This window comes from Hyaena hyaena, unplaced genomic scaffold (assembly GCF_003009895.1).
Source record: "Hyaena hyaena isolate Hyena2069 unplaced genomic scaffold, ASM300989v1 scaffold_492, whole genome shotgun sequence".
Classification (NCBI taxonomy): Eukaryota; Metazoa; Chordata; class Mammalia; order Carnivora; family Hyaenidae; genus Hyaena; species Hyaena hyaena.
This window is the reverse complement of record NW_024081124.1, coordinates 1,029,688-1,054,242: the sequence shown is the minus strand read 5'-3', so window position 1 is coordinate 1,054,242 and position 24,555 is coordinate 1,029,688. Positions and strand designations below refer to the sequence as shown.

Sequence of the window (24,555 nt, the reverse complement as noted above, 5' to 3'; positions counted from 1 at the left end):
TACCTTACGTGGTCCTGGGAGGCCTCTGCCCTCCCCTGACCCTGGAGCCGGGCGGCTGGACCTTCCCACACGGCAGCTTCGAAGACCCTGGACTGCACGGAGGAGCGGCGGCCCAGGCCTCAGGGAGGCGCGTCAGGCTCTGACCAGGGGACGCCAGGGACGCTGCTGGGCACGTCCCTCCGGAGGACAGTGGGCTCCGCTGCCAGGGCTGGAGCTCGGCCTGGAGGTCTCCCCGGTGAGGGCCGCCCAACGGGGACCTGACATCGCAGGCCCAGGGCCACCCCCGACTCCACAGCCCAGCGGCCGGGGCTCCGGGACAGGCCCCCACGTGCACCTCCCCAGCCCTGACCCCGCCCCCCACGCTGCCCCCTGGCTGGAGCCCAGGTGGCGGGTGGGAGGCCCCCAGCGCCAGCCCAGACCACGCTTTGCCCCATCGTTCCCGCCGGTGTGGCTTCAGTGTGTGCAAGCTAGCGGCCCCCGCTCCTCGCCCAGCTCTGGGGCACCTGCGGGGGGGGAGCCCCCAACGACCAGCCTGGCCGCCTCCCACCCCAGCCTCAACCGGGGCCCCAGCGATGTTTTCTTGTTGTACAAGAACCAGGTCCAAGTTCGCCTCCTCTTCCTTCCGGAAGCCAAACTCCTCCTTTATTTTTTAGAGCTGCTGATTGTGAATCTCAGAGTCTTAAGAGAAAAGCCAAATATATTCCTCTTGTAAATGAAGGAATAAAGCTATTTAAACCTCGGCAGCTGGCTCTCCCAGCAGCGCAGCCTGGGGAGCACGCGGGCTGTGCACGCCGCCAGCAGCCACCGGCGCCCCCCAGTGCCAGGTGCCGGAACTTCACGGGCAGCTTGTCAGTCCGGGCGAGAACTGGGGGCCGAGAGGGGGTGGCGCTCAGGGCTTCCTGGCCTTCCGGAGCTGGGCTTTCTTCCTCTTGGCCGCGCTCTGGAGGAGACTGGGGCTCCTGCTGGCCAAAGACAACCTGGCCTTCTTCCGTGGCAGCGCGGACTGCGGGGACTTGCCGGAGACCCCCTTGGCGGGCAGGTCCTTTGGAGGCTGCTTCGTACCGGCAGGCTCCACGGGGGACAGCTTCCGCTGCTGCTTCTGCGGCTTCGGGGTCCGGGCGGGGGTGGGGGTGGGGTCGGGGTCCAGGGCCTTCCTCCTGTTCCTCTTCCTCTTGCCCCGGCTGGGGGGCTGCTTCTCGCCCGCGGCTGCAGGCTTGGCGCCCTCCTCTGGTGCGGGCCCCTCCGACTTGCGTTTCTTACGCTTCTTGGTCTCTGGCAAGAACCCCTTTTTCTTTCTCTTTGCACTGACGGGCTGCTGGGCGACGTCGGGGACTTCCTTGACATCCTTCTTCCCTGACTTGGGGCGCCTGGGAGAAAGCGAGCAAAATCAGGGCAGAAGGGACCCACCCCTGTGGTCCTGAGGGATGGAAGCTGCCCCGGAGCGCCCCCGCCCCCCCTCCCGGCACGTACTGGACCCCGAGGGCCTTCATGGCCTGCCAGTAGAGGTCGTAGAGGCGGCTGGAGCCGGCCGCGCGCTCTCTCTGCTGGAGACTTGGCTGCTTGCTCTGCAGCACGCCCAGGACGGAGGTCAGGTCCACAGTCAGCTTCTACGGGGAGGGAAACAGTGGCTGCAGCCGGGACGGGAGACAGGGCCTCTTCCCGGCTCTGGGTCCCTAGTCCCCCCACCCCCCCACCTGTACCTCACACCCTCCCTCACCTGGGAAGGAAGGAGAATCCCCTTCCCGCAGCCAGAAGGCCCCACCCCTTCCTTGACCCCACTCAGTGGACGGGTTAATTCTGAAACCCACTGGCCCCAGAACCGTCCTCGCGCTGGTGCCCGAGGCCCGCGAGCCCTGGGCCGGGAACCTCCTCCCCACAATGGCTGCATGTGGGCTCTGACCAGCATCCTCACTAAGCACACCCCCCACCAGCTCCTAGGGGCCCATGAGTGTCTCACTCCACATGCCAGACCTTCCCAGGCCTAGAAACCTGCCGGCCAGGGCCCTCCTCGCGTCCTCCCGTGGGCGCCCCTCCCGCGCCCACCTCCTGGTGAACGGTCCTGAAGAGGGTGTTGAGCAGCCCCAGGGACGACAGCTCCTTCTGCTGCTCCGACTTGGTCTGGGCCTCCCCCAGCGACCGCAGATTCTAGGGAGGAGACGGCCAGCTGAGCTGCGCTGCAGGGCGGCCTGCCAGACCCCGGAGCCCACCGGAGGGGAGGTCACTGGGCTGGGGGGAGGGCAGCCTAGACACAGCCAGCCCCCAGGCTCAGGGCCCGGAGAAACACCCTGGATGGGAACATGGCAGTGCCCCCCTCCCGCTGCAGCCCTTACCTCCGTGACCTTCGCCAAGACCTGGCTGACCAGCTGCTCCCACTCAGGGTCCTCAAAGCACACTCGCAGCTCTCGCGTGGGCAGGGTCTTCTGGAGCAGCACGCAGGCCTGAGCCTGGGGAGGTGGGGGTGGACACGGCCACAGGGGCCTCAGTGTGCGGGCCCAAAGCTCCGGGGGCCTGTTGCTGGGGGTCCCACCTGCCCGTCCCCACGGCTCTCACCAGGAGCAGCAAGGGCCCCCCGCTGCACAGAGGTGGCAGCTGGGACAGTGCCCGGCCCGCTCCCAGACTCAGGGCCATCTTCCTCCAGACTCACAAGCCCCGTCCCACTCGATGAGGCCTGGGGACAGCTAAGGGCCCCCGCCACAAAGATCGACTGTGCACTGAGGCACCTGAGGGTTCAGGCCACGGATGTGGCAGTGGTGGAAGCGAGGCGTCCCCTTTCCCGTGACCCTGTACCCATGCAGGGCAGGGCTGACCCCCCAAAGGGGCAGGGGTGGGGCTGCCCTGGCCTGGGCAGCCAATGGGGAGTCACGGCGGGTAAAGCAGGCCCAGGGCCGGGATCTGGGAAGTCCCTACCTGATGGCGGGGCCGTGCTGGGCCCGTCACATGCTGGATCACAACGGGCAGCAGACTCTTACAGAGCACCTACGGAGGCAGTGAGAGGGTGGCGAGGGGGGGACTGGGCCGAGCAAGGGCCCCGGGGCGGGCCGACCCCTATACTCACTGGGTGCCGGGAAAACAGGCTGAGGAACATAGGAACGGTGAGCGGGCTGTTGCGCTTGGTCAGGAAGGAGGTCAGCGCGGACGAGTAGATCGGGGTCACAAGGCTCAAATCCAAGCCGCCAGCAGCCTGGGTCACATGAGAGAGAACCTGTGTCATGCTGGGGAGAGGGTGCCTAGTACAGGGCAGAGCCCGGGCTGCCTCCAGAAGGCTGACAGCTGGGCCCCTGGGAGGCGTGGCCTCAACTCCCGATCTGTGAAATGGGCAGGTGGACCCGGCCCGCTGCCTGTGTGTGCTGTTAGCTAAGCCCTCCTGGGCTGGGCTGCTCACCTCTGAGCCACTGGGTTTGGAGCTGGCTTTCTCCTTCTTCGGGGTCTTAGAGACGGGCTTGCTGGCTGCGTTGCCTTTCAAGACACGGAGAAGGTAGAGCGCCGCATTGAAGTAGTAGAGGGAGATGGAGGCGTCAGCCTGGTGGCTGGCCTGCCGCACCAGCCGCTCCACCTGGGCGTACAGGGTCCCCACGAGGCGTCCCACGTCGTGGCAGTAGTGCCGGGAGCGGCACAGGTGGTGCCTGGGGGGGAGGGGGGGTGGTTACCACACCTCCTCTCCCTCCGCGCAGAACAGGATGGGGTCCTGCAGCTGCTGAGCAGGAGCCAGAGAAACCAGCCCTCACGGGCCAGGCTGCGCCCCTGGCAGGCTGTGTGCACCCGTCCCCTGCGGGACAGCGGCCCCTGAGCCCTTTGTACACCAGGGTCTGTGTTCCCGGGGAAAGAGAGCCGGGTCACTCAACAACCTCAACACTGCCCGGGCAGGTGGCAGGGACAGCCAGGCGGCGTCACCCGGGGCACCGTCCGTCCAGCTCCCCGCCCCCCGTGACGTAGGCACCTCGAGTCTGTAGGCCACGCCTGGGCTCCGGAAAGCAGGTCTGCACCCAGCACCTACGCCATCTCTTGCTGGGCCCCTGCTCCTGGCTGGCCCGTCCGCACTCAGTGTCCCTCCTAAAGGCAAACCAGCCCCCACCAGAGCCCCCTCCGGGAACAGCTCTGTGGACCCCCAACACTGCTGGGGTGCGGGCCTCGGGGCCTTACTCTGTGTGACCAGACCCCCTCGGGAGACCCGCTTTCTGCCCTGCCTGTGGCCCCCGGGCCTGAGGAACGTGACGGCTTTCCCGGGAAGGCTCCCCTGCTCCCTCAGGACAGGCCCCGGGGTCCTCCCCACACTGTGCTCTAGCCTCCCCTCCACCCCCGGCCCCGCCCCGCCCCGGACATCTGTGCCGTCCCTCCGTCTGCTTTCTCAGCGTGGCAACCAAGGGAGCAGACACCGGTTCCCAAAATCGTGGGTCTGGCAAGAAGCCCACACCGAGCGTGGTGGGGCAGGGGACGGGGGAGAGCCCGCGCTGAGTGCTGGGGGTGGGGGGGACGGGGGTGCGGGAGGGCCGGCGCCCAGTGCCGGGAGGAGGGGGCCGCGCTCACGTGAAGATGCGGGCCGTCTTGTGCAGCAGGTCCTGCTCCTGCTTGGTGCTGCTGGTGCGCATGCTCCGCCGGATGACCTCCAGCAGCGGCTCGAGCAGCTCCAGCACCAGCGGGTTCTCCGGCTGCTTGGTCACCAGCACCTCGATCAGGTCCAGGACCTGCTGCCGGGACGGGCGGGCGGCGGGCTCAGCGGTGTGGGGGACGCGCCCGCCGGGAGGGCGGGGGGGAGGGGGACGCGGCGCCGTTGGCTCACCCGGATCTGGAAGTCTCGCCGCAGCACCTTCTCCTTCCGCAGCTTATTCTTCTCGTCCTTCCGGGCCTGGACGCGCAGCTTCTGCTCGGCGAAGAGGCTGGCCAGGCTCTGGTCCAGCGCCATCATGGCCTCGTCCCCCAGCTCGTCCCCGTCGTCCCCGTCGTCCTCACCGTCCACGGCGCCCTGACGCCCCGACGCCCCGTGAGCCGCTGGCCTCCGGGCGCCCCCGCCCTGCCCCGCCCCCGCCCCGCTGCTCACCAGCGCCTTTCCCGCCCGCAGCACCGCCATCAGCTGCTCCCGGAAGCCCTGGTCCACGTCCGCGTCGCGCTCCTCTTCCTCGCTGTCGTCGCTGTCGTCGTCGCTGTCGTCGTCGCCGGCCGAGGCCCTGTCGTTCTCGCCGTCGGAGCTCCCGTCCTGCAGGGGCCACCACACTGCACCTCCGGTCGCCCGCGACGCGCCCGCAAGTGCGCCCGCCCCCTCGGCCCCCGGTGCACGCACCTCTGCGCTCTCCGGCGGCTCCTCAGGGCCGTCCGTGACCACCACGCTGTCCTCCTCCGCGTCCTTCTCGGGGTTCAGCACCTGCAGGGATCCCCAGTCGGCTGCCCCATCACGGGCTCCGCCCTCCCCACACCTCCAGCCACGCCCTGTGCCGTGTGCGCCAAAATGTGCCCACTTCGGGGACGAAGACGAGGCAGGAGAGATGACCACAGCACCACCCCCAGAGCCCCTCGGGGCGGCCCAGGGAGTGGGACTCCCTGAAGGGACAGCTGTGAGGCAGCCTGGTGCCAGGAAGGCCCCACCCCGGGACCCGGTTCCCCACAGGCCCAACTTACATCCAAGATCAGCTGCAGGGCACGCGGGGTCAGGTGGGAGCAGATGTGGCCGAACACGCTGCGGGCCACCTGGCGCATCAGGTGGCTGGGCTGGGCCAGGAGGGCGAGCAGGATCTCCACCAGCACCTCGACCCACGGCGGCTCCTGGGGATCTGCAGGGGGACCCGCTGAGCCACGGCCACCACTGCCCCGTTGGTGCCCCGCCCCCGCCCTGGGGACAGTGACCCCGGCTCCACGGGCACCACCGCCCGTTCATGCCCCACCCCACGACCCGGGGACAGTGACCCACTGGTGGCCTTGGAGCGGGTCCGGCGGGTCTTCTCCCCCAGGCTCTTCTTGATACACGTCTGGATGTCACCCAGGAGGTCACAACTCTCTGTGGGGGACTGGGCAGGACGAGGAATCAGAAACGGGGCCCATTCCCCCGCTTGCTGAGCCAGGGGAGGGGCCTGTCAAGCGGGAGCAGCTGGTGTCCGAGGTCTACAGACCCCCAGCCTGCCTCGGCCAGCCCCTCACACGGGACCCGGGAGCCACATGCAGCCGCAGGGCCTGACGACGTCAGCCAGGTCAGGTCTGTGCAAGCGGGCCCCAGCCGGGGCTGCAGCACTAGACTGTCATCGCGCGCCCACCTCCGCGTCGTTAAAGTACCCGAATTCGTTAACCTGAACGCATTCAAATCCAATTTAACCCCACTTGCCTGGCTAAGCCCAGACTGCGGCTGCGGCCCTGTGAGTCGGGGGAGGCGAAGACGGGCTGTGTGACTGCGGCAGCGGAAAGGCAGACAGGAGCCCGAAGACCGGCCCTTTCAGTAACCGCTGGGGGGAGGGGGCGGTCACCACGTGACCACACGCCCGACTGGCCTACAGGCTGAGCTCAGAGTGTCTGCAGCCCGGAAGCATAAACCACAACCACAGCGGCGACAGTCAAGACCACCCCCCCCCACCCCCCACCCCCGCCGCCCTGGGAGGAAAAGCTCCTGGGAAACCAGACGAAACAGGAGAATCACGAGTTGCTGACACAGGAAAGGAGACAAGACTGGTTCTAAAGATGCCCCTGTCGGGCATCCGACGACCAATGTGGGGGACACGATGCACCACAGGACAGGGGGGGGGGGGGGGGGGGCAGAGAACGCGCTAGCCCACCCCCCCGTGTCCCCGAGGTGAGCCTGCAGAAGCAGTCAGGACCTCATCCGCAGGGACCACAGCAGGCGGAAGCTCCCGTGGGGACAGGCGGCCCCTGGAAGGCTGCACTGCCCCCTCCACGCCCACCACCTGTACTCAGTGAGGCGATGCTGGGGGCCCCGGGGGGGCAGTGCGGGCAGACCTGGTGTCTGAGCCCCCACAGCTATGTGGCCTGACTGCCAGTTATCACACCCGTAACCCGGGGAGGGGGGGGTCACAAATGAGAGACGCCACGTGGAAAGCTCGGGCCACGACGTGGATGGAGCAGTTGTTCTCGGGCGGTAATCCACCCAGGGCCCAGCCCCCCCTGCCCCCCCCCTCGCACCGCCCCCCGCCTGTCGGAAGGCTGTGGTGCCTGGACCCCAAGAGCCGTACCTTGAAGAGGTGGATGCCCACCAGGAGCAGCAGGTGCTGGAAGGCAGCAGCCTTGGCCCCGGAGGAGGCAGCCTCCAGCTCCTGCACTGTCTGCAGCATCCTGGGGGGAGCCGGGCACGCTCTCAGGCCACTGCCCTCAGGACCCCAGGGCGTCCCACCGGCTCCCCAGGACCCCCACCCCCTCACCGGTCCCAGGCTTGGCGCTGCAGCGCCGTGAAGGGCGTCAGGGCGGCCGCGTTCCGGCTGTGGTTCAGCAGCAAGTCGGCGAACCGGACCAGGCGCTGGGTCCAGGGCTGGCTGTCCTGCGTCTGCTCGGGCGCCTGCCTGTACTGGGAGCTGAGCGTCTGCAGCAGGCTGGGGGGACGCAGGCGCGGGGGTCACCAGCTGGGCCCCCGAGGGTCCCCCGGGCCACCTGCCCTCCCCGCAGCCGCCCCACCTGAAGAAGGCTCTGCTGACCACCTCCCGGGCCCGGGCCTCCAGAGGAAAGGAAAACCGCTGCTCCGTCTCTGGGATCTGGGGCGTGGGCTTCTTCGCTTCAAAGAACGAGTGGAAGAAACAAAACCTGGGGCGGGGGAGGGGAAGCCACGGGTCTCAGCAGGCCCCCCCCCCACGGAGGGCGCCGCCAGGGCCTGGCGGCTGAGGGACAGTTCCCCAGTCCGCACCTCCAACCAAACAGAACTCGGCCTGAACTGCGGACAGAACCACAGCCTGTCCGTGGGAACGGGGGTGCATGTGAGGCTGCGTCGGCGCCGCAGGCGAGGCCGCCGCTGGGGCTTCCCTGACGCTGCCGCTCCACGCTCCCCGGGGCCCCTCCTTTCAGGGCCCCCCAAGGATGTTCCCCAGAGCCCCTCTGCCTAAGGGGCAGGAAGGGCCTGCTCCCACCAACGACCCGACAAGCTGACTGTTGGCTCCCGGGAGACCACAGCAGAACAGGCTCGAGGCCCCACGCTGTCCCTGCAGGAAGCCAGGGGCGCAGCCTGCTCACACCTGGCCACCTCCTCAATCACGGCCTCCTCCTTCTCTGTGTGCAAGGCGTCCACGATGCTGACCAGGCGCAGGATGACCCACTTCCGCAGCCGAGACACGGCTCTCTCCGGCCTGGGGGGTGGGAGCCAGGGGACGGGAGCCACTCAGAGATGGCAGCACGGCCCTCCCCTGCCCCAGCCCATGGACAGGAAACAGACCTGTGCACCCACGCCTCCAGCACGGAGACACGTGGGCCTTTTTGGGGGTGATGGCTCGGCTCTGGCCCTCTCCTCCCCGTCCCCTCCCGAGCCCCAGGCCTGAGGAACGAGGGTGCGGTCTCCGGGCAGAGGGCCCACTCACACATGCAGCGAAGCGTCCTGGGCCTTCTTCTGGTTGCTGGTGCTGAAATCCACCAGGGAGTCCAGGTCGGGCTGGAGAAACATGGTCCGCAGCCAGGCCACGTAGCCCTTGAGTGCAGTGGGACTCAGGAACCGCACAACCCTCCAGAAGGTAGGCAGGACAGGGAGGCCCTGGTTGGTGACGGAGGTGAAGGCCACCACCACGGCCAGCTGCCGCTCGGGGTCATCGCGGCAGCCGTCCAGGAAGGCGCCCACGTACTCATTCATCTCCGGAGCAAACCTGAACTGGTTTGGGAGCTGTGAAAGTCAGGCCCGACAACAGGGTCACCAGCCAGGAGGGGTCCCACAGCCCCAGAGGCCTCTTTTCCAACAGGTGCACCTGAGGCCCGGCACACAGCCAGGTCCCCCTCAGTCACCCCGACCCAGGGCACACAGGCCTCATCCAAGGGCCCCAGCAGGCCCCCCCTCACCCCCACCCCCCCCCGCACCAGAACAGGCTATTGTCCAGGCTGGGCCACCGACCTGACTTGGGTCCACACCCAGGTCTCCAGCTCCTAGCTGTCACTGAGGGGCTCAAAGCGGAGCACCGCCCTCGAGGGCCACCCTGTCCCCACGGTGGCATCACAGTGCCACCTCCTGGGCACCTAACCTCCTTGGGCTTTCACCCTGCTGTCCTCACAGAGGCCAAGGGAGACACTGCTCTTCTGGTCTTGGTCAGGGACAACCCCAGGGAAGGGTCACACGGCCAGTGAGCAGTGGCGTCTAAAGCAGGACCCTCAGTCTGGCTCCCGACCCCGAGCTCCTAACCGGCACCTGCTTCTCCTGTCTGGTGCTCGGGCCTAGTGCAGGGCACGCTGGTGGGCACAGGGCTCCCTGCAGCTGGTGTGGGGGGGTCTGGGGGACTCAGGTAGCTCACCTCACCCTGAGGAACGGAACCCTGGTTCCCAAGCAAGACCACCGAGGGAGGAAGAGCCCCACATGTGCAGCAAACCAGAAACCGCTGATCCGAGATGGCCTGCCCCTTCCCTGCCAGGACCTGGCGCCCCGACCCTCCTGGCAGTGCTGGGCTGCTGGGGGCGACACTCACCTTAGCAGTGACCACGTGCTCCCCAAAATGCCGGATCAGGTCCCCCCGCATCACCAGGGGCAGCTGCTCTGTGGACAGCAGGGGCAGGGCCGCACCCAGCAGGCGGAAGCACAGGTAGCTGCTGGGCGCAGGCGGAGCCCGTCAGGGTCCAGGTGCCCCAGTGGACGTAGGCCCCGAGCCCGCCCCCCCAACACGCAGGGGAGAGGCTGAGGACCGGCACCGCACGCACCTGACCGGCCAGGACTGCTTCTTCAGCAGCCCCTGCTCCACAATGTCCTTCCAGAACCGTGGGAACTTGCCCTCCTGCAGCGCCAGGCGGAGCAGGTCCAGAGCCACGGCGGGCAGCCTCCGCTCCTTCTTCACGGACGAGGCAGCCATCTTCAGTACTTTCACCAGTCTGGGAGGGGCGGGGGGGACTCAGAAAGCGGGAACACGCCCCCTGCCACAGCACCAGTCTGTGGAGGGCCAGGGCAGCCCATCTCCAACCTCCTCCCACGGCAGGAACGCCCGCCCCAGGTGCAGCCCATCTCCACCCCTCACACCTGAAGGAACACCCTCCCTCCACCCCCGGTGCAGCCCATCTCTAGCCCCCTCGCACCTGCAGGAACGCCCCCCCTCCCCCCCCGCGCCAATCCACACCACCAGTCAGTGGGCCAGGGCAGCCACCCTCCAATCCCCTCGAACCTGGGGATGTTCTCATCCGAGAACAGGTTGACCGGTCCCATCAGCTCCTCGAGCTTTCTGGGCACCTTCTGCTGGGCCAAGAGGAAGAGCTGTAGGTGCTCGGGGGAGCCAAGCACTGAATTCAAGTCGGCTCTGAGGACTTTGGGCAGGATCTCCTGCAGCATGGCCTTCGGGACCTGGGGACGGGAGGCACAGATTGGGGGAAGGGCCCCTCCCAGCACCCGATGGCCCTCCCCTTCCACCTGCTTGCCAGGCTCCCTGAGGACCCAACACAGTGCTTGTCTGACATGGCACAGCCATAACCCACCACGAGGCATCAGAACCAGTACAAGGCATTGTCGAGAAGCTCAAATCCCCAGTCCCAAGAAGTGGAATTTTTATCAACTACCCAGCTAACACTAATTAACCGGCTTCCCTTTTAACCCTCTCGATTACTGCTCGTTTTTTTCTTGACTAGCTCTTTTCCTACATGAAGGACCCTGAGTAGAGAGCTGGAACTTGAAGCCAAGTCCTTCCCGCTCTGGGGCTGGGGCTGCGCCAGTGCTGGTCTTGTCCTCGGGAGCCAAGGGTTCCGGTGACGAGCCCACCTCCATGTGCCAGGTACAGGGCAGCAAGGACCTGGGGGCCAGCTCTGTCCAGAAGACACTCGCCACAGGCCAGGGACTGTTCTAGAAACTGCACCGTCCAACACGGCAGCCCCTGGGCTCTTGGAATGTGCTGACCCGAGGGGAGACGTGCGTTAAGTATAACACATGTGCCAGATTCCAGAAACTTGATAGAGAACGTAAAACGCGTCACTAAACGACTCTCGCTTCCGTCCCGCTTTTTAATCGAGGTCCCAATCAACGCCAAGTTGCGCGCTCTCAGGTTTCTACGGGTCGACACTGCTCTAGGGCGTTCGCCCCGTCGCTGTGCCCGGGGAACAGCTGTGCAGCCCGTACCTCTGACAGGATGTCCACCAGGGCCTTCTGCGGCTGCTCCTGCAGGTGGCTGTGGTGCTGGGCCAGGATCTGCAGCAGCTTCACCGACTTCATCAGCGCCTCGGAGTCCTGGTGCCCGCAGCGGGGAGAGGGCGTGAGGAGGCCGTGCCACCGTCCCCGCCCGCCACTCCCAAGCCAGTGCGCTTCCCCCCGGCGCCAAAGCTCTCACCTTCACCAGCCTGCCTGACTGAAAGAGGGCGAGCACCCCAAACAGGTTTGCAAAAAGAGCGGGTCTCATCGTTGCCTGGAAAAGAATTTCAGGCACGGGTGAGAAGAGCCTGGCGTCCCCACCGGGGGCCGGGGGGGGGGGTTGTGCTGAGATCCCCGTAAAGCCACCCAGTCTCACCTTCTTAACCTTCTGCAGGTCATGCTTCTCCTGGATCTGCTGCAGGATCCCGCACAAGGGGATGTCTTCGAAAGTCTGTAACAGCTGCGGAGTGGGGGTGGGGCAGGAGGGGGAGAGGGATTCAGGGGGACATCCAGCCCCACCCAAGAGATTCCGCCTCCTTGACTCCCGGCCCCAAGGCCCTGGACCACCGCCCCAAACAGCGCTGGTGAGGAGCAGCGCTGCTCAGGTGAAGCCGAGCCCTTCCTCCCTGCCTCACCACCACTCCAGGTTCAGGGGGCATCTCCTCCGGCTCCTAGATGGCCTGAGATGCCCAGTGTGTCTCCACAGCCTACTCAGCTCTTCCAGAACCTCCCTAAATGACTGGAACTTACTCCCCGCCCTCCCCACCAGCTGCCCACGTTCCGCAGGGGTGGCCTATGACCAACCAGCTGAAGAGAGCCCTGAGCCTTGCACAAGTAAGCTAAGCCACCCCAGAGCAGACTCTCCCCAGCAGACAGACCTCAGAGGCTGGCCAGCCCACTACCATCCTCCTCCTCCACCTGCCGGGGCTTCTCGGGATGCCGGCCTCGCTGAGACGCTTTTCCCGCCTCCACGTGAGGACATCAGCCCACCCCGCCCCCCCCCCCAGGCTTCCGCTCAGACCGCTGCCCTCCTCACTCCCCAGCGCCACGACCAGCAGCCTGGGCCCTTCCGGGAGCCGCCACCTCACCTGTGCCAGGGCCAGACTGTAGCAGGGCCGGGCGGTCTCTCTCCCGACCCCGAGCCCCGTGATGAGGCGCTTCAGGGCGTACTTCATCTCCGATCCCTGCGGAACCAAGCGCATCCGCGGGTGTGGAGGGTCGCCCCGCGCTGGCCCACCCCCGCCCCCCGGCCCCGCTACCGGCCCCGCCGCGCTTCGATGCCGCCCGCACGCAGCCCCCGCCCCGGCCCCGCCGCCGTACCTCCGGCCTCGCGCGCAGGTGCTCCAGCAGCTTCTCCGTGGCCTCAAGCCGCGTCTCCTGCTGCGGCTTCGCAATGTCCCAGAAGAAGTCCAGGAACTCGCGGCTGTGCTTCAGCAGGCCCTCACGGTCGGCGGGCCGGGCGCTGCTCTTGCCCGCCTCCCCGGGGGCCGCGGGCCCAGCGACGTCCTGACTCTCCATCTCCGCCATGCTCCTCGAACACGTGGGCCCTGAAGACGACCTCTTCCGGGTCAGGTCGCCGCGCGTGCGCACTGGACTAGCGCGCGGGGGCGGGGGGGGCGGTGCAGCGGGGACCGGCCGGGGCGGGGTCTCGCCGGGGGCGGGGCCTGTGTCGGCTGGGGGCGGGGCCTGTGTCGGCTGGGGGCGGGGCCGGCCCGGGCGCATTCGCTGCTGGATTTTAATCTGAGCCTGGTTGGGAAGTCGTTGCAGAGTTTGAGGCAAGGACAAGCCTCGATCGTATTTACGTTTTTAAAAGATTATTCTGCGGCTGTGTGGCGACCGGATTGTCGGATTGCAGAGTAGACGCAGCAAGAAGGGTTAGAGACCCACCGCGGATTAATATGAAATCAGGTCGGATTCCCGCTCATTTGGAGCTGGAAAGGGGGGGATGGACGTGGGGGAGAAGAAAAGACAGGAATGCCACGTCGGAGGCTAACGTTAAGTAACTGGGTAGATGGTGGTACCCTCCGCTGCGCTGGGGGCGGATTCTCTTTGCTGATCGAGAGTTCTACACCATCACACATGACTTTTCCGAGGGCGGGCGGGAGTGCAGGGGGCCTGGAGAAGCTCCAGAGGGTTGTAGTCCCGAGGGACCCCAGCCCTGGGGGATGTGGGAGGCAGGCAGTGTCACGCCCCCCTCCCGGCCCCCCTCAAATCCCACACCCCAGCTCCAGTCACTTTTGGACCCAGGCCTCTAGGCCGCTTGCTGCTCCTCCTCTCAACCCCTTCTTGCTGTGCTGCCTGTTTTAGAAAGTGAGGTGAAAACATACGGTGCCCCAGAGGCACATGGTGAGCAGGGCGAAGCGGGAAGACCAGGGCCCAGCCTCTGCCTGTCTGGGTCTGGGTCAGCCGTGCTGCCCAAGGGGGAAACCGGCCCCTGCGCACCTCAGAGCCTGGTGGGGAACTAAGAACAGGAACAGCACAAGGCATCCAGGAGACTTGATCTTTATTATGTTTCCAGCCCAGTCGAGAGAGATCAGCAGAGGGTGGCCTGAAGGGAAGGACAGAGAGGCCGTCAGTACCCTGGGCTCTGCCAAGGGGGCCTGCCCGTGGGGCCTGGAGCCAAGGCAGGGGCCTGGCATCTTTCTCCTTGACCTTCTCAGAGCCGGATCCAAACTCAGGGCCGGCCCCAGGGCCTGGTGCTCTTTCCCCATGGTCCTCGGGTTCCTTGGCTGAAAAAAGACCCAGAACTCCATCCAGATAACTGAGCAGGCCAGAGGCTGTGGGCCTGAGGCAGCAGTGTGCTCTGAATCCACTCGTCCCTGCTCCGCCTGCTCTTCCCCTGCCTCCAGGCTGCAGACCCCCTCCCCTACCCCCTGCAGGCCTCTGGCCCATACTTAGAAGCCCTGGAAGGTGCAGCAGCCACTGGGGACACTGGAGACATGGGCGTGCTCTGCGTGAGCAGCCACCTGGAGCAGGGTCCCTTGGCCACAAAGGCTAGGGCTCTGTGTTGTCCCCTGCTGCTGCTGCTGGGCCTGGGTTTGGGGCCCCGCCAGGTGACTGATCAGGGCACGAGTCATGACTCTGGCCACCACAGGGCTCCCTGAAGCCACCAGCCCCAACACATCAGCCTCTGTGTCGTCGGAGCCACCATGGAGGATGAGGGGGCAGGCCCAGCCACTACTTGCAGACTCGGCCACCAGGTTGCTAAGCAGAACCCCGGTGCTTGGGGACAGAAGTCCAGAGCCAAAGGAGCTGTTGAGCGAGGAGCTGAGAAGGAGCACAGAGCCGCTGCTGTCTATGGTGGCCAGGACACTGCTCCCAGGGCTCCCAGGGGCTTGTGGGAGGGGCGGGCAGGGGTCAGGGCTGGGCGCTCCAGGGCGCAAGGCTGCCTCCACCCTCACCAGCAGCTCTGGGCCAGCCGAGGGGCTGGGGGTGGTGGACAGGATGCCCTGGGGCACAGGAAGCTGCAGGGCTGGCTCCAGGGTGGCCGCGGGCCCAGGCGAGGGTCCCTCCAGCCCCAGGTCTCTGGCCAGCAGGCTCAGCAGAGCGTCCCCGGCCAGGTCCGGGGTGGGGGCCAGGGCTGCCCTGCGTAGCACTGCTGCCAGGCTGGGGTTGGTGGCTCGGGCCCCGGGGCCCAGTGGGGTCCCGTCAGTGTGGCAAAGCAGCGGACAGAGGCCGTCTGTGCCCTGGGCGGCCAGGGCGCTGGCCAGGGCTGTATCCACCAGGAAGCCATCCTGAGCCAGTGCGGCGGGGCCCACCAGCAGGCGTGGCCAGGGCAGGCGGCCGAGGTGCGTGTGCAGCAGGTGCAGGGCTGGCAGAGCGGATGGCAGCCCCAGGCCAGGGGCCAGCGTCCGGGCTGGGCCTGGCGTCAGGGCAGTCGACCTGCCTGCGGTGCTGTTGTGGAAGAGGCCCCAGAACATGGCACCTGAAGGAGGCAGAGGGGTCGCACAGGAGTCAGGACGCGGGGGTCAGGGTTCCTCGGTGGCCCGGGTGAAGGGTCACCGACTTAGCCTGAGGTCAGGAGCTGCTCACTAGGCCTGGAGAGGGGGTCAAGATCACACGGATATGGGAGCAGGGGCCACAGCCTGGGGCTGGGCGCCTGCCGAAGCCCTGGGTCCTGCCAGTGAGCAGCCCCGAGGTCAGCACCCAAGGGCGGGCCTGGGCTGTGGGTCACTGACCTAGCCCCGTGGCGTGAGGGTGCACGACAGCCAGGCACAACGCAGCCCCCACGCCGGCGTCCACGACATTGCCCCCGGCGACAAGCAGCTCTCGGCCCAGGCGGGAGCAGGTGGCTGTGGTAAGAGGAGACCGTCACGGGAGGGGTGGGGGGTGGGGGCGTGACCCTGGCCCTCCCCTCCCCCAGCAGCTCCCAGCTCTGACCTGCAGGGCTGACGACGGCCCCGTGGTGGTACACGCCGGGGGGGTGAGCGTGGCCGCTGGGTGCAGGGGCCGCAGAGCCGCCGCTGGTGTGGAGCTGCCTGACCGCCAGGGAGAAGCCGACGGCCAACAGCAGCAGGGCCGCGACCAGGCGGGCCCAGGCCCCAGGCAGCCTGCCAGCCTTGTTCCTGCAGGGACAGGTGTCCTGAGCCAGGGCTGGGTGGGGGGGGGGGGGCAAGAGCCCCAAGGGGCCCCGGGGAATGTTTCCCGAAAGATTAGGTCTTACTTGCATGAGGAGTACAATTTTGCCAGAAGGAGAAGGGCCTCCTGGTGGAGGACACTGCATAGGCGAGACACGTGATTGGAAGGAGATTGGGGGACACCAAGGACAGCTGGGGGGGGCCCCAGGAGGAGGCAGGAGGGAGGCCGCAGACGGGCCTGGCTGGCTGAGCAGCGGGGCCCGGCGGGTGTGGCCCGGCTCCAGCCCACCTGGCAGGTGCCCCAGGAGGTGGGGGCTGGGAACAGAGCAGGCTGGGCTGGCTTCCTTCAGATGTCCCTTCGGACGCTCTGGGGCCGCAGCTCCACTCCTTCCTGTTCACCCAGAACGTTCCTGGAGCCGAGCCAGGTGTGGGGTGGTCTGACCCCCGGCCCCACCGTAGGGGCTCCACAGGGAGGGACTTGCTGGCCTCAGGCCTGAGCTGCCGGGCGCCCAGACCCCTCCCTGACTCACCCCGAGGCGTCCTGGGGCCTCCAGGCATCGGGAGCCACCAGCTCTGAGGTCTCCTCCTCCTCAGACTCCAAGCTCGGATCCCAGAGCAGCAGCTTTTGGTAGAGCACGGCCGGCCCTGCTGTGGTCTCCATGCCCCGCCGCGGCCACCCCGGCACTGCTGCCTGCCGGCCTGCCTAGCTGGGTGCCGGCCTCGCCCGCGCTTGGCTTGTGGGAGGTGGAGGCAGCCTTGGGGAAGGGTGGTGTGCATCTAGAACAGGTCTGGGCAGGGCACGGAGCCAGGGACGCTGCGTGAGAGCCTGCCCCACTAGGGCGCAGGGGCTCCCACGGCTGGGGGCCTGTCACAGGGAGCAGCTCAGCGAGGTAGGACCCCTGCCTTTCTAGGGGTGCAGCCACTGGATCCCCTGGCGTGTTCACAACTCAGTGTGGCCTGGGTCAGGGCTCAGCATGCGACCACGTTCTGGCGTGGGCGTGTCTGGCGTGGGCATGTCTGGGGAGCAGCCCGTGGGGGGTGCAGGGGGGACTTCCTGGGGCATCATGTGCCTCCTGCCCAGCAGGTGGTATTGCAGACCCCTTGGGGCGGTGCCTGGACCCTGAGTTCCGAGCCCCTGGTGTCCGGCAACATGGCATAGCCCGGAAGGGTGCTGCAGGCGCGCGGCGGGCCCAGTCCCCGCTCTCAAGTCACCGGTGCTGACCCGTCAGACCCCATCTCCCCGGCCCCAAATCCCGACCCTCACACGCACCCGAGCAGACAACCCTGCCTCCCACCCACGTAGCCAATCCAGGCCTGCAGCCCCAGGAAGCCCCTCGTGGCCACCCCAGCTCGACCCACCTGCGCTGGGCTCTCTCCTCCCCCCTGCAATGGCAGAGCCAGGCCCTACTTGCTCTCGCCTCTGGCTTCCCCAGGAGCCCCCGCCCCCCCCCCCCACTGACCCTTTCTGTCTCGCGGCTTGATGACCTTCCACAATCCCTTCCCAACGACGTTTCAGCAGGGTCGAGAACGCATGACCTGTGCTAGGTAGGTGACAGACAGGCACGTGGACCGCAGACACGGGGCAGTCCCACGCTGGGACCAGCCACACCCGCCTTGCGGGCAGAGTGAGCCACGTGTCCACACGAAGGAACGCTCTTGGGGTGGCTGCGATAGGTCAGGCGGGTCTTAGGAACACAGTGACGAGGGCCGGAGCCGGGCGAGAAGGGGCACGTTCCATCTGCTTCCGTAACGTAAGGGGCAGGAACACGTGAAACAGGCCGCGGCCACCACAGGTCAGGCGGTGATGGGGAGGCAGGACAGGGCCCCTGGGATCCGGGGCGCTGGTGGCGTTCCGTCTCGTAGTCTCATTTGCTTCCCCGATGGTGCTGACTGTGGAAATGCATCCCGCTCTCCATGCAGGACACGCGTTTTTCTGGAAGCGGATTTTATTTTTCTTTAATGTTTAATGTTTATTGTTTTGAAGGAGAGACAGACAGAGCATGAGCAGGGGAGGGTCAGAAAGAGAGGGAGACACAGAATCTGAAGCAGCTCCAGGCTCCGAGCTGTCAGCACAGAGCCCGACGTGGGGCTCGAACCCACGCACTGTGAGATCATGACCTGGGCCAAAATCAAGAGTCAGACGTTTAACTGACTGAGCCACCGAGGCACCCCAAGCACCTGAAATATTTTATTTCAATACTTTTTATTTTAAAGCTCAAGTATTTTCTACATTAAAACAACCACAAAAATTGCCCTTCAATCCCACATGGCTCTCCCCCACTCCCCCCTTCTCTGGGCCTCTTCACAAGCAGGAGTGTTCTCTCCCTTTGGGGAGCAGCAGTCACCCGCAGCGTTTGTGACATCAGAATGTCGGTCCCTCCAGGGATTCTGACTTTGTGGGTCTGGGGTAGGGACCAGGAACCTGCCTTCCTAACGCCCGGGTGATCCCGCGATGATGCTTCGAGAGCATTGATCTGCAAAGGATCATGTACAGTGGCTGCCTGCACCTCCTCGCCTCGGCTCGCTCTATCCTGGTTTCCAGGGTGGCTGATTTCTCAGGCCAGTAAAAAAGCCAACCGAGCAAAGGGAGATACAGGCAGAGGAGATACAGGAGAAACAGAAACACCTTTCTGTTTCACCAAGGCTGTAGGGGGCTCACAAAGACCACCTGCTCTCATTTCTTATGATCTCAGAATGAAGGTCAGTCCTGCTCAAGAAAGGGCAGTGGGCGCCGTCTGAGTCTGTGCGCCCCCCACCCCCACCCCCACGTCCTGCTGCATCCTCAGCCCGGCCCCCGGGCTCCTGGCACCAGCTTCAGCGGGTGGGATTCTTAGGCCTCTGTGAACTGACATTTCTGTCTGCTCTTAGAGCTATGCCCCGACGAGCTCTTTGGGACCCACGCTTCCCCTGACTGGGTCCTGGGGACCTTTCCCGATGTGGTCTTTCTCACTCCGGAAGCTCTGGGCCTGGACAGCACTGCCCCCGCTTCCCCCCCCCCTCCGGAGGTACCTGTTAGCCAAGCTCCAGTTAGATGCTAGTGAGTGGCTGTCAGGCCAGGCGGCTCCCCGGGCAGACAGGCCGTTTCCGGGGGGGGCCCTGGATCTGGTCTAGTTTCTGCCACCGGCTTGCTATGTGACTGCGGGCAAATGGTTTAACCGGTGGGAGTCGACTCCACTCCAGCCCCCCACCCACACCCCGGGAAAAGAATGACAGTTACCCTCCCGGGACCCAGGTGTGAACTGAACAAGGAAATACACTGACAGCATCCAGGCCGTTGCCTGTGGAGCAGACCCTCCGGAAACACGGGCTCCTTCCCGATAGTGTGATTTATAAGAAATACACGCGTGGTCATCGTGTTCCTACCCAGAGCTCCTAAAACCTTGGGGATTTCCTAAGTGCAAGAGCCCTAAAGGCACCTTTAGTTAATGAATGAGGTGGCATTTGGACCCCACGTAAGGGGGGGGGCGCCCAGGAGCCCCCACGTGACCAGAGGCTGGCCCCTCTAGCCCCACCCCCTGACTCTGGAGACCCGTGAGGGGCCGGAGGAAGTACAGCTGGCAGCCTGTACTTGACCTTGGACCCTCGGGCGGGGCGGGGCGGGCAGTCCTGTAGGTAGGAACGAACCCTTAGCCCGTGGACTCTGACACCTTTTCTGGGTACGTGGGTCAGAAACAAGTTGAGGAGCAGGAAGCCGGCTTGGGGTGTGGGAACCAGCCCCTCCCCCATTGGAATTGGTTCCAGGAAGCAGTTTACTTCCTCTCTGCCTTAGGGCTTCAATCTCACAATGCTACAATGGTCTGGATGATTCACACCCAGCAGCCCCCCCGCCCCCCACCCCCAACGGGTGGCTTTACGGCTGACGTCCAGGACTGGAGGGTCATTAATTCGTGCTTTTAGCCTTAGCTGCACATTAGAAGCACCTGGCAAGCTTTAAAACTCCTAACACCCGGGCAGACCAATTAACTAATTAAACTGGAATCTTTAGGTTGGCGATTAATCAGTATTTTGTACAGTTTCCCAGGTGTTTTGAATGCGTAGGACAGTTGCAAGCGGCTGCCTTTTCCAGCCGTCTGCTAGCTATTTTTGCAAGAGGCATTGCTCTCGATTTTTTAAAAGCTTCAATTTACATTCCAGTCAGTTAACGTCCAATGTAAGATGAGTTTCAGGTGTACAGTTTGGTGATTCAGCATTTCCATATAACAGCCGACGCTCATCGCACCCCGTACATTTGTAAAAATGCCAACTTCCTGGTGTCCCCCCTCGCCCTCCCCCGGGTCAAACGCCAACTGAGTCAGGATCTCTGCACGTGAGCCTCCATTGTGGTGGCGGCCTCAGAAGCCTCCAGAGACCTGCTGCCTGGGATCATGTCCTCGCAGACACATCGCCAGGCGCACCTGCTACCGCCCCACAAGCTGGCGGCAGCGGCAGAGAGGGGCCGGGCGGCCAGGGGTTGGCCGTCCTTCTGTGCGCCCACGTCCCCCAGCGGCACGGGGGTCCCCCAGGAAGGCGGGGCCCAGCCAGTGGTCAGCGATCGCCCAGCCTAGACCTGCTGGCTGGAGGCGTGTCGTGTGCACGCCTCTCTCGGGATGACTTTACAACAGAGACATGCTCACATGTGACTCTGGTTACAGACTGGGAGACAGTCAAGGGCGGGGGTAGGCTTTTCCTGGCCGGGTGACTCTGCGCGAGGCGACCAGAATTCCGGTGTTAAAAAAAAAAAATGTCATTCCAGGTGAGTCTGGTTTCAGGACCACCGAAAAGGTTTGGAGCTAAGTCAGGAGCAGCCCGAGGGGAAGACGCAGTGTTAGAATGAGCAGGTGCCCTTGCTGTGGTAACTGTGCGATTGCAGAAGGAAATAACCCTTCTCAGGGTTCAGGGTTCCGGGGTTATTAAATGCTGGCACTAAGCCAACGACTTCCAACTGTCGCCGTGGTCCGAGTTAGAGCCGGGCTTATGACAGCGTCCTGGTGGGTCTCAGCCTTTCAGGCAGCAATGTGGCTGGACCGGCCCTCGTGGATCTTACCGTGAGTGTGAGGCACCCTTCCGTAACCATCAGAAACCCTTGAAGAAACGAAGGCTGGTCACTCACACAGCCACACAGGGAGGGGTCTGAGCTGCTATTATCGGGGTTGAGGATGGGGCCCGGGGCTCACTCTTTGTTGGTGAATTTAAAACATAATAGTGTGGGGGGGTGCGCCTGGGTGGCTCAGTCGGTTGAGCAGCTGACTGTGGCTCAGGGCATAATCTTGAAGTTCGGGAGTTCCAGCCCCGCGTTGGGCTCTGTGCCGACAGCTCAGAGCCTGGAGCTGCTTCCTATTCTGTGTCTCCCTCTCTCTCCGCCCCTCCCCCGCTGGTGCTCTGTCTCTCTCTTTCAAAATAAATAAATACATTACATTTTTTAAAATAAAAAGAAAACCACACAGAATGAGGAAATTCATGGAGACAGAGGGTGGGATGGTGGCTACCAGGGGCGGGGGAGGGGCCGGGGTCCCTGTCTGGTGGCTGTGGGTTACAGGTGGGATTGATGAGAAGGCCCTGGGGATGGACGCACAGCAACGTCAAGTCCGCTTGGTGCGGCTGAATCGTGCACTGAAAAATAGCTAAAGCGGTATATTTTATGTTACCTATATTTTACCACGATGAAAAATGAAAGAAAAAAGAAAGTACACGCCCTCCCAGAACAAAACTTAAAAGTTCGCTCAGAGTTAAACTCTCCCTGGGGCGCCTGGGTGGCTCAGTCGGTTGAGCGTCCGACTTCGGCTCAGGTCATGATCTCAGGGTTCGTGGGTTCGAGCCCCGCGTCGGGCTCTGTGCTGACAGCTCAGCGCCTGGAGCCTGTTTCGGATTCTGTGTCTCCCTCTCTCTCTGACCCTCCCCTGCTCACGCTGTCTCTCTCTCTCAGAAGTAAGTAAAGCATTAAAGAATTTTGAAAAAAAAATCTCCCTGCACCTTCTCCGTCTGTTTTGGGTGGGCAGTTGTGCAAGAGGGAAAAAGGGTGTGTGTGTGCACGTGTGCGTGAGACAGACCGAGGTGTGTGTGTCTGATTTCACTCCTCCCAGGCTCGCTTGCCGGCTCCCCCCTGAGACCCTCACCCACCAGACTGCTTTTGGTTGCTGGTGGGGGAGGGGAGGGGGCAAGAAGGGTCTTCGGACAGACACCGCCTCAGCGGGCAGGGGGCCTCTCCGGGCGTGTATGAGGCTCCCTCATGCATAGTCGGGCTCCTCCGCAGGCCCTTCCCGCCCCGCAGCCCGCACACGACCCCGGCCCTCCCGGCTCGCAAGGTGGCCGCTCGGCCTCGCTGTGGCTGTCAGGGTCTCAGCTGCCGCCAGGGGGCGCGGGTGGACCGCCTCCGCGCACCTGGGCCGCGTAGATCGAGGGGCGCCAGCTTGCGATGCTGCGACTTGTCTCCGCTTTGCTCTAGAGCTGCCGTCGGCCAGCAAGTCTGCCGTGCACTCCATTCCGAAAACCAGATTTGTTGAGGTATCACGCGTATAAAGTAAAGTTTACCAATTTTGATGTATATGGCCATTTTCCAATATCACAGTCAAGATGAAGAGCATCGATAGCGCCCGAGAAGTTTCCTTGCTGCCCCAAGCCTCGCCTGTTACCTCTGGCCCTCAGCGGCCTCCGATCTAAGTTCTATCCCCCTGGGTTTGCCTTTCCCAAAGGAATCCTGTTTTGAGGATTTAGGCGTTATCGGTGGAATCGTACAACATAGAATGCTTCCCATCTGTCTTCTTTCACTTACTTTGCAAAAGCCTTTGAAAAGCATGCATGTTGTTGCACGTATTGGCATTTTTCACTTTTATTGGTGAGTAGTGTTCATTGTATCTGTACATTTATTCATTGGTAGATTGCGTTGTTTCCAAATTTTTATTATTGTGAATATAGCTGTTATAAGCAATCGTATGCAAGCCTTTGTGTGAGCACATGTGTTCATTCCTCTTTTTTTAAAAAATTTTTTTAAATGTTTTATTTATTTCTAGGAGAGAGAGAGAGACAGCGTGAGCAGGGGAGGGTCAGAGAGAGAGGGAGTCACAGACTGAAACAGGCTCCAGGCTCTGGGCTGGCAGCACAGAGCCCGACGCGGGGCTCAAACCCACGAACCGCGAGATCACGACCTAAGCGAAAGTCGGACGCTTAACCGACTAAGCCACCCAGGCGCCCCCGTGTGTTCACTCCTCTTAAGTGAATCTATGGGTGGGATTTCTGGGCCACAGGGCAAGTGTGTGGTTGACTCCAGACACTCCCAACCTACCTTCCAAAGTCCCTGCTCCATTTTGCGTTCCCGTCAGTGATGAATGGAAATTCCAGTTGCGCTGTGTCCTTGGTAACACTTGGTATTGTCAGTTTTAAATTTTCAAAAAAAAAATTTTAATGTTCATTTATTTTTGAAAGAGAGAAAGTGTGAGCAGGGGAGGGGCAGAGCGAGAGGGAGACACAGAATCCGAAGCAACTCCAGGCTCTGAGCTGTCAGCACAGAGCCCGACGCGGGGCTCGAACCCACAAATTGTGAGATCATGACCCGAGCTGAAGTCAGATGCTTAACCGACTGAACCTCCCAGGGGCTCTACCCTTGAGCATTTTGAAATTTTCTGCTATTGTAAATGGTATTTTAAAAAATCTCGGGGCTCCTGGGTGGCTCAGTCGGTTAAGCGTCCGACTTCAGCTCAGGTCATGATCTCACTGATTGTGGGTTTGAGTCCCGCTTCGGGCTCTGTGCTGACAGCTCAGAGCCTGGAGCTGCTTCAGATTCTGTGACTCCCTCTCTCTCTGACCCTCCCCTGCTCATGCTGTCTCTCTCTCTCTCAGAAATAAAACATTTAAAAAAATTAAAAAAATTAAAACTCTCAATGTCCGACTCACGTGTCACTCATAAATGAATCTTGATTTTTTTATATTGACCTTGCCCTTGCAAGATCATGCCCTTGCTAAGCTCATTTATTACACCAGTTTCTTTGCAGATTGACTAACATTTTCTACTTGGACACTCATGTTTTGTGGAAAGAATTTTACTTCATATCCAATATGCCTTTTCTTCCTTGTCTATTGAACTGGCTAAGGCTCCTGGCACAGCTGTGGACCGGAGGCGTGGGACAGGGCACACTGGCCTATTCTCCCTTACTCTTTGCGGAGATACATCCAACCTTTTATAACCAAGTCTGGTGTTAGTGCTAGGTTTACCGTGGCTGCACTTCGGAAGGTTGAGGAAGTTCCTAGTTTACCAAGAGGTTTTTAATTTTTTTTTAATGTTTTATTTATTTCTAGGAGAGAGAGAAAGGGAGACAGCGTGAGCAGGGGAGGGTCAGAGAGAGAGGGAGTCACAGACTGAAACAGGCTCCAGGCTCTGAGCTGGCAGTCAGCACAGAGCCCGACGCGGGGCTCGAACCCACGAGCCGCGAGATCATGACCTGAGCGAAAGTCGGACGCTTAACTGACTAAGCCACCCAGGCGCCCCAAGAGGTTTTTAAGAAATCTTTGATCGTTAGTGGGTGTTGCGCTTTACCAAATGACTTTTTCTGTATCTGTTGACATAATCCTGTAGTTCCTCTGGTTTGCACTGTTAATTCGGATTATATTGATTAACTTACAAATGCTAAACCGAGCGTGCCTTCCCGGCGTAAACCCCTGATGGTCGCGATGCATTATCTTGTTGTGTATTTCTGGATTTGGTTTGCTCAAATTCTGTGAAGGATTTTGCATCTATGCGCATGAAGAATATTATTCTGTGGTTTTGTTGTAATGTTCTTATCTGTTTGTAGTATT

General features: G+C 63.1%; 2 protein-coding genes across 2 annotated transcripts; both read right to left on the bottom strand.

Moving 5' to 3' along the window:
- Window positions 1–605: 605 nt before the first annotated feature.
- On the bottom strand, window positions 606–12,757 carry MYBBP1A (MYB binding protein 1a). Its single transcript, XM_039254490.1, has 26 exons — window positions 12,533–12,757; window positions 12,301–12,396; window positions 11,589–11,672; window positions 11,412–11,486; window positions 11,204–11,311; window positions 10,263–10,438; window positions 9,808–9,975; window positions 9,579–9,696; window positions 8,493–8,788; window positions 8,154–8,264; window positions 7,603–7,728; window positions 7,353–7,520; window positions 7,167–7,266; window positions 5,900–5,996; window positions 5,611–5,762; window positions 5,276–5,356; window positions 5,036–5,191; window positions 4,778–4,960; window positions 4,525–4,682; window positions 3,383–3,623; window positions 3,056–3,181; window positions 2,908–2,976; window positions 2,331–2,444; window positions 2,044–2,145; window positions 1,471–1,607; window positions 606–1,367 (listed from the first exon to the last, which is right to left on the bottom strand). Exons 1-26 carry the CDS (start codon window positions 12,737–12,739, stop codon window positions 890–892), a joined length of 3,927 nt encoding a protein of 1,308 aa, XP_039110421.1. The 5' UTR covers window positions 12,740–12,757; the 3' UTR covers window positions 606–889.
- A 1,349-nt stretch (window positions 12,758–14,106) lies between these two features.
- GGT6 (gamma-glutamyltransferase 6) lies at window positions 14,107–16,450 on the bottom strand. Its single transcript, XM_039254488.1, has 4 exons — window positions 16,320–16,450; window positions 15,593–15,777; window positions 15,391–15,504; window positions 14,107–15,137 (listed from the first exon to the last, which is right to left on the bottom strand). The coding sequence occupies exons 1-4, from the start codon at window positions 16,448–16,450 to the stop codon at window positions 14,107–14,109; spliced, it is 1,461 nt and encodes a 486-aa protein (XP_039110419.1).
- Between the last annotated feature and the right edge of the window lie 8,105 nt (window positions 16,451–24,555).

Coding starts and splice junctions, on each gene's coding strand:
- MYBBP1A (XM_039254490.1), bottom strand. CDS start 12,739: ATGGCGGAGATGGAGAGTCAGGACGTCGCTGGGCCCGCGGCCCCCGGG. Junction 8,265..8,492: donor CAGGACGCTTCGCTGCATGT/GTGAGTGGGCCC, acceptor CCCACCCCCCAG/GCCGGAGAGAGCCGTGTCTC. Junction 7,267..7,352: donor CAGCGCCAAGCCTGGGACCG/GTGAGGGGGTGG, acceptor GGCTCCCCCCAG/GATGCTGCAGACAGTGCAGG.
- GGT6 (XM_039254488.1), bottom strand. CDS start 16,450: ATGGAGACCACAGCAGGGCCGGCCGTGCTCTACCAAAAGCTGCTGCTC. Junction 15,778..16,319: donor AGGCCCCAGGACGCCTCGGG/GTGAGTCAGGGA, acceptor CTGTCCCTGCAG/GAACAAGGCTGGCAGGCTGC. Junction 15,138..15,390: donor CCCTCACGCCACGGGGCTAG/GTCAGTGACCCA, acceptor TGCCTCCTTCAG/GTGCCATGTTCTGGGGCCTC.